This window comes from Arachis hypogaea, chromosome 14 (assembly GCF_003086295.3).
Source record: "Arachis hypogaea cultivar Tifrunner chromosome 14, arahy.Tifrunner.gnm2.J5K5, whole genome shotgun sequence".
Lineage (NCBI taxonomy): Eukaryota > Viridiplantae > Streptophyta > Magnoliopsida > Fabales > Fabaceae > Arachis > Arachis hypogaea.
The window spans coordinates 140,657,383-140,665,030 of NC_092049.1; the positions used below are offsets into that span (position 1 = coordinate 140,657,383).

At 32.8% G+C, this 7,648-nt stretch overlaps 2 protein-coding genes across 2 annotated transcripts; both read right to left on the reverse strand.

Annotated features, from left to right (window-relative positions):
- Positions 1 to 1,470: 1,470 nt before the first annotated feature.
- Positions 1,471 to 3,130, reverse strand: LOC140178389 (F-box/kelch-repeat protein At3g06240-like). The gene has a single exon (XM_072215284.1). It carries the CDS (start codon positions 2,996 to 2,998, stop codon positions 1,850 to 1,852), a length of 1,149 nt encoding a protein of 382 aa, XP_072071385.1. The 5' UTR covers positions 2,999 to 3,130; the 3' UTR covers positions 1,471 to 1,849.
- A 3,109-nt stretch (positions 3,131 to 6,239) lies between these two features.
- On the reverse strand, positions 6,240 to 7,391 carry LOC112795444 (F-box protein CPR1-like). The gene has a single exon (XM_025837373.1). The coding sequence runs from the start codon at positions 7,389 to 7,391 to the stop codon at positions 6,240 to 6,242; it is 1,152 nt and encodes a 383-aa protein (XP_025693158.1).
- Positions 7,392 to 7,648: the final 257 nt, after the last annotated feature.

The window sequence follows — 7,648 nt, forward strand, 5'->3', positions numbered from 1 at the left end:
TGAATCCTATATCTTAAGCTAGCCAACAAGATAATTGAGTAAATGAATCAATATAAAATTCTCCTAACAAGAGGGTCATATACCAAGATGTATAAGAGAAAGAAATGTCTGCGCCACTCAAGGAGGAGAAAATAGAAAGTTTAGTTTTTCTAAGAATTTTAAAGGATAAATAACATAAATAAATTAAATGGCCTCTAATATTATACCAATGTCCTACAACAAAATAGTTTGTATCATATCTTGAATGATTGTATATAAATTAAATCAATTAAATTTGATTTACAATTTTTAAGTTAATTCAATTTACTACTGACCAACACATATATAGTCAATCGAATCCAATTAATTCAATTTATTACTAAAAAATTATAATCAGATAGTTCAGGACATGCATGTAAACTATTTTGCTTTAGGACATTATTGTAATATTGGAGGTTATTTAGTTTGTTTATGTTATTTATCCTATTTAAACTTTAAAAATACTTCAACTGAAGATTCAACAAAATTAATTCAAAATTCCTTTTAGTTCATTAATATATCACTCTTTTAAACCTTTTTATTCAAAATATTTTCCACTTTCACATTCTAATTATTTATTCAATATTTTCTACTTTTATCTTCTACAAAATGTCTTGCAATTCACATCAAAATGTTTATACTATAATAAATCTATCAAATAAAAAAATTTGAATAAACAATTTTGTAATTAATTTCTGAACAACGATACATTTATTTTCTCATTTTTTAAGTTGTCTTGTGTGTTCCTGCATTTTGTATGCAAAAAATTACCTTAAGAAGCTATATTACATTACAAATATTTGTGGTGTGGCATACAAGGTGATTAAGCATTAATTTGTGTGTGATATACCAATATATAACAGTTCTCATCGTCTATAATTTTTTTCTGTCTGGGTTTGGCATAATTTACTAGACAACTACCTAAAACCAACCGTGCTAACAGCAAGTAAGATTACCAAGAAAAATGTATATTCTGTACATGTAATTGACAAAATAAATCATCTTAAGTTTTGCATAGCCAAGTTTACTTGATGCTTAATCTACTATAAATCCCAAAAGGAAATGCCTCTGAGGCAGTAGACTGAATATGTTTGTTCCCCGTAACATTAAAGTATTCATTACCTCATCTTTAGCTATTAAACAATCAAATGAAGAGAAAACAGGAGCTAGCAAGTTAATTAGTATTTTTTGTTATGATACTTAGATAGAGGGCTAGAAAAAAAGAGGAAAGAAACAGAGACACAACTAGTATTAGTGTCCACAACATAGTTTACAATGTAAAATTTGTAACACAATTCTAAAATATGTAAAAGCCTATATAATAAAGACAGTCAATTTTTTATACTTTATGTACAGATAATTAAGTCCTAAATACACAATACTCAATCCCTCATTGCACACTCTTAAGTCTTAACGCATAATAAAGTTATTACATTTAAAAACCAATATTGTAGAGGATACATAAAAATTGACGATGTTAAAGTGGAGCTCACAATAACTGAAAGTATACAATCAAATTAATGAGAAAAGTAGATTTATCTATAGCAGTCATCACAATAACAAAGCATGTATAAGCTTTTCATGTTAAAGGTCACAACTTTAGAAATAAAAAAGAGCTAAACCCTAAAACCTCGCCACAAGACTAGACTCTAGAAAGCAAGACAGTGATTAATGATTCCCGAAGCACTTGATAAATCAGGTTTCACCATGGATAGTCAAAACTGAGATCTGAATGCAACTTGATGCACAATGCATCTGCTCATTACTTCTACATTAATCGCAAAGTTTAAAAACTAGCAGGGATAATCTAGTGCAAAGCATAGTAGAATAGTTAAATAACATTCTTCTTCTTATCCTTATGCTTACTATTACTAGGGAGCACCAAGAGACTCTTTGTATAAGTGCAACTTCCATAGTAGTAAGCATAGTGTTGAAGACGAGGAGGACATGTAAAATGCTGGAGCAGCTCTTCTCTGATATTATATTTGACAAGCTTTAATGATCCAACCGGAATAGATGCCGGCAAAGGATCTACTCCAATAATGTCACTACCATTGGATAAGCATAGAGGATCAAAATTTAAACCAGGAATCGCATACAAAGTCCAAGATGACTGCACTTTGTATTCTTTCATCACCCATATGTCTGTTTTATGTTCAAAATAGTCATGAGAATAGAAGGCTAGGCACCCTCCTAGTATGACAAATCTGTGATTACGACGCCTTATGAGTTGTTCAGGCAAAGATATTTTTGAAAAGCTTCTTTCCTTCAAATCAAATATAAGAAGACCTTCACCTTCAAGAGAGGAAAACAACCAATGAATAGAGCCATTCAAGAACAACCCACGAGATCGGCACCATATACTACCCAATGGTTTGAGGAGTGCAACATCAATATTAATCCATGAATTGGTTGTCAAGGAGAAGCAATATAAGTGTTGGCAGTTGCCACCATCTAGCCAACCTACAACAACTAAGTAATCATCCCGTGACGCGTCATGACCAAATCCATACAGATTCGAATCACCAGGAAACTTAACGGACCTCCCCTTACTATCATGAACGATACAAGAGCAAGATATTCTTTGGCTGAATCCAGTGACTGGGTTCCATACTACAAAAAGATTTGGCCGTCGGCAAAAGAGAACAAACCCTCTGCAGGACCCCACGACACCAAACCCAGAAGGTGGCTTCTTCTCGAAAGGGAAAGATACCTCTTTTACTTCGTAATTGTCGCCATTAAATACTTCTTCTAGGTGAATAACGTAAGCTTCCGTGGAGTATTTTAGGCACGCATGAGTGGGTGCGAGAGAGAGGTGAAGATGCGATTCCGCAAAGTCTGGATCGGAAATGAGAGAGTACCAAAGTTTCGAAACGCACTTGAGGCGGCCAAGATGTTTGACCGGAATCCTCAGTAGGATTCTCTGAATCAGCTCTACAGGGAGGATTTCATTGATGCTCTTCTGCTTCTTCTCCTCCATGATCGATCACTCTTCAGCTTTGTCGCAAATTCTTTTTTCGTGTGAGAGAGAGACGTGTATCACAGGATGGTGCGAGAAGAGAAGTGTTTTACCTTGGTATCGGTTACATAAATTGGTGCCTCCGATTTTTTTGTATTGTTTTATTTTTTTAAACAAGCAATCACAAATTGAACGGTTAGAAAATAAACAAATTTTTAATCTTAAAATTAGATTCTCTAATTTTTATTTTTAAAAATAAAAAAATTTAAAAATACAAATTGGACTCTCCGATTTAATCATCACTTTTTCATACAAAGAATTTATATAATCCGAATTCTTCACACTAAAACTGAGTAAAAACTGTCCCACACATTAATATAACAGTCTAAAAACCTATAATCATACACAACAAAAATGAGATTTTCGTAACAAAAAAAATGAGCCCAACTTTATTCTCTTGTTTAGGCTTTCTTCCTTTGTACAAAAGGAGATTTCAATCTGCTTCTGAACACAAAGGATTATTTGATAAACTTAGAAACTAAAAAGTATTAAACCCCAAATTATTATTTTATAAATTTATGGGCAATAATAAAAAGATTGGTTTATAAGAATATAAAAGTGACAAATTAGCCTCTAATTTTAAATTATTTATTTGTATAAAATAAATATTAAAATATAAAATATATATTAAAGATAAATTAAAAAATATATTTATATTTTGTATACAAATATAAAGTGAGTAGCTTAAATTGTCTTCACTATATTTTGTGTGTAAAAAATCTGCCTTAAGCTTTATTACATTCTTCATAATAAATTTTTGTAGTTTGCCGTACAAAGTAATTAACCATTAATTTTGTGCGATATAACGTTTAGAGTTTTTATTTTTCTTTTTGAGTTTGCAAAAATTTGCTTGTAAATACTTAGAATCAATCGAGTTAATAATGAGTAAGATTAAAAAAAAATGTATATTTTGTTTATATAATTGATAAAATAAAACATCTTAAAATTTGTATAATTTGATGCTTAATCCATTATAAAGCACAAAAAATAATGCTCATTATACCGAATAGTATAAAATTAATTTTTTTTCTTATAATTGGGTAGGAGTAGTTTTTATTATATAAAATTAAAAATAATTCTATAAAAAAAATATGAGGCAGATATGATTATTCTAACATTACAACATTCTTTACCTAATCTTTAGCTATTAAACAACCATATTTTTTGGTGTCTATTCTATTAAAAATGTAGTTTTTTTTGTTATAGAGCCGCCTAGAGAAACAGGGGAAAGAAACAGAGATACAAGACTGTTATAGTGTCCACAACATAGTTTAGAATACAAAAATTTGTAACACAACCATGAAAATTGCAAAAGCTTATACACAAGGATATGAGTATGTGCATCCATTTAAGATACTTGAGACTCAATCCGGGTGTGGACTGTCCAAAAGAGGATCATCCTGATCCAATCTAACGATGTAGTATGATCTTGATGAGCTTAACTTTAGCTACAGTTTCTTGAACAATCTTGGAGAACTTACCAGCCTCCGTGTTCTCAAAGTAACCTCACGAGGGATGTTAAGTGAAAACTCTCTTAGCCTTGCCGCTAAAAGCTTCCCAAATCTTGAAGTGTTTCATTTGAAAGGGATGGGTGTCAAAGAATGGATACTAGAGAAAGGTGCAATGTCATCTCTCCAACATCTGATCATCAAAGACTGCAACTGGTTTGAACTTTCAGAACAGTTGTGGTCCTTGACTATATCAACGATAATGTTGAATTGTTGATATTGATTTTGACTGAACAAGAAAAGCATCCATATATTGCTTCTTTTTTTAATACAAATAAATTCATCCAAATTAGCATACAACATACTTTAGCTTCTTTATCCACTTCTTTTTTTAACTGTTCAATTTGACCCATTTTCTAATATACGGTACTCTGATGTGATGTAATATAGTAAACATAATTTGCTTTTTAATAGGATAAATTGTGTTAACAATTTACTACAATCACTATTATAGTAAATAATATCCAGTGGATTTCTTAATTAGCTGTTGTATATAATTCTTTTGTAGCATTTTAATGTTGCTTTATTTCTATTCAATACTGTTTTGACTTTATGCATTAAGTAAATTCTGAAATATTGCTAGCTTCTTTAGTCTGATCTATCTGTCCTAGATTGGTAGTTTCTTTTACATATTAGTTTAAATGTATTAAGTTAAAGTAAGGATATAAAATAAAAATCCTTAGTAACTGACTATGTAGCAATCTGATCAAGAACAATTTTTTTGTTTCAACGAAGAAAAACAATTTCTTGGTTTCGAAGAAGAAGACAGGTCAAGAAGTGTAAACGCCATGTCACTATATGCTTATGTGTTGTTTCAAGTGTCAGCTCCTTTGAAGCCTTACACTGAAATTTGTTGCTACTTGGTGGGTGAGGGTCAATAATCAATAATAATAATAATGTGTTTGATGTATTTGAGTCTTTGAGAGTTGCTTTACTAAACAGGGGAGTTTGAGAAAAATTCAATGTATTTGTAATACGCATACACATTTCGCTTTCACCAAGTGTTTGTTATGAAACTCTGCTGGCATGTCCAGTTTCATTGCCAGTTTTTCTTCTTTATTTCTTCAGTTATAAATTAGGATATGTAGTTGCCCTTTCGTAACACCAAGTTCAAGTAAGCAACTCAGTCTCTACATCAATTCTTGGTTAATTACCAATGCTTTTTTGACTAACGATTTCATCAGTCACATATTGATTACTTGTATGACATTAGGATAGATCTTATGTGTTTTTTTTTTTTGGTGACTTAAAAGAAAATAAAGATCTTATGTGTTTGATTTCATTCTGATGTGCCTAACATTATAAGGATACACATCAGCTAAAAAATATTTGTGGCGTTGCCAAAGCTAACACGGTAGCTGAAAGTATACAATCAAATTAATGAGAAAAGTATATTTATCTATAGCAATCAGCAAAAACAACGAAGCATGTATAAGATTTTCATAGTAAAATGTCACAGCTTTAGAAATGAAAAAGAGCTAAAACCTAAAACCTCACCACAAGACTAGACTCTAGAAAGCAAGGCAGTGATTAATGATTCCCCAAGCACTTGATAAATCAAGTTTCACCATGGATAGTCAAAACTCAGATCTGAATGCAACTTGATGCACAATGCATCTTGCTCAGTACTTCTACATTAATCACAAAGTTTAAAAACTAGCAGGAATAATGTGGCGCAAAGCATAGCAGAATAGTTAAATAGCATTCTTCTTCTTCTTCTTATCCTTATGCTTACTATTACTAGGGAACGGCAAGAGACTCTCTGTATATACAGTGCACCATGTCCAGTTGTAAGCCTGCAGTCGAAAATGAGGACATCTAAAACGTTGGAGCAGCTCTTCTCTGATATTATATTTGGCAAACTTTAATGCTCTGTATATTACTGCAACAACGTCACTATCATTGGATAAGCATATAGGCTCAAACTCTAAACAAGGAATCACATACAAAGTCCAAGATGAGTGCACTTTGTATTCTTTCATCACCCATATGTGTGTTTTACATCCAACATAGTCCTGAGAACACAAGGCTAGGCACCCTCCTAGTATGACAAATGTGGCAGCATCACGCATTTTGAGTTGTTCAGGCAAAGATATCTTTGAGAAACTTCTTTCCTTCAGATCAAATACAAGAAGACCATCACTGTGATGGTTTTCAAGATAGTAAGACAACCAATGAATAGAGCCATTCAAGAACAACCCACGAGATCGCCACTCCATAAGACCCAATGGTTTGGGGACTACAGCATCAAGATTAATCCATGAATTGGTTTTCAAGGAGAAGCAATCTAAGAGTTGGCAGTTACTATCCTTCCAAGCTATAACAACTAAGTAGTCATCCAGTGTCGCATCGTAACCAAATCCATACAGCATCGCATTACCGGAAAATCTAAAGTACCTGCCCTTAGTACGATGAACAATATCTAACCAAGAGTAAGATACTCTTTTGCTGAATCCGGTGAGTGGGTTCCATACTACAAAAAAGTGTGGCTCTTGGTGTAAGAGAACAAACCCTCTGCAGGATCCCATCAAACGAAATTCAGAAGGTGGCGGCTTCTTGAAAGGGAAAGATACCTCTCTTACTTTATAATTTTTGTCGTTGAATGCTTCTTCAAGATGAACAAGGTAAGCTTCCGTGGAGTTTTTTTTGTAGATGCACGCATGGGTGGATGCAAGAGAGAGGTGAAGATGCGATTCGGCAAAGTCTGGATCGGAAATGAGAGAGTGCCAAAGCTTCGAAACGCACTTGAGGCGGCCGAGATGTTTGACCGGAATCCTCAGTAAGATTCTTTGAATCAGGTCAAGAGGAAGGATGTCGTTAATGCTCTTCTGCTTCTTCTCCTCCATGATCGATCACTCTTCAGCTTTGTTCTTTTGTTAGGGTTTCTGCGTTGGTACAACACGGGATTTGAATCCGCTTCTGAACACAAGGGATTATTAGATAAACTTATAAAGCATTAACCCCAAATTGTTATGTGGAAACTCAGGTGCATGCACCTAGTTTTCATCTTTGTAAATTTATGGGTATATAAAGAGTTTTTTAATTTTGATATGGAGTAATTGTTGGTGTATAATATGATTATGGAGGTATATGATGTTTTATT

What these genes read in the sequence shown, in the direction of transcription:
- LOC112795444 (XM_025837373.1), bottom strand. Translation starts at nt 7,391, where the DNA reads ATGGAGGAGAAGAAGCAGAAGAGCATTAACGACATCCTTCCTCTTGAC.
- LOC140178389 (XM_072215284.1), bottom strand. Translation starts at nt 2,998, where the DNA reads ATGGAGGAGAAGAAGCAGAAGAGCATCAATGAAATCCTCCCTGTAGAG.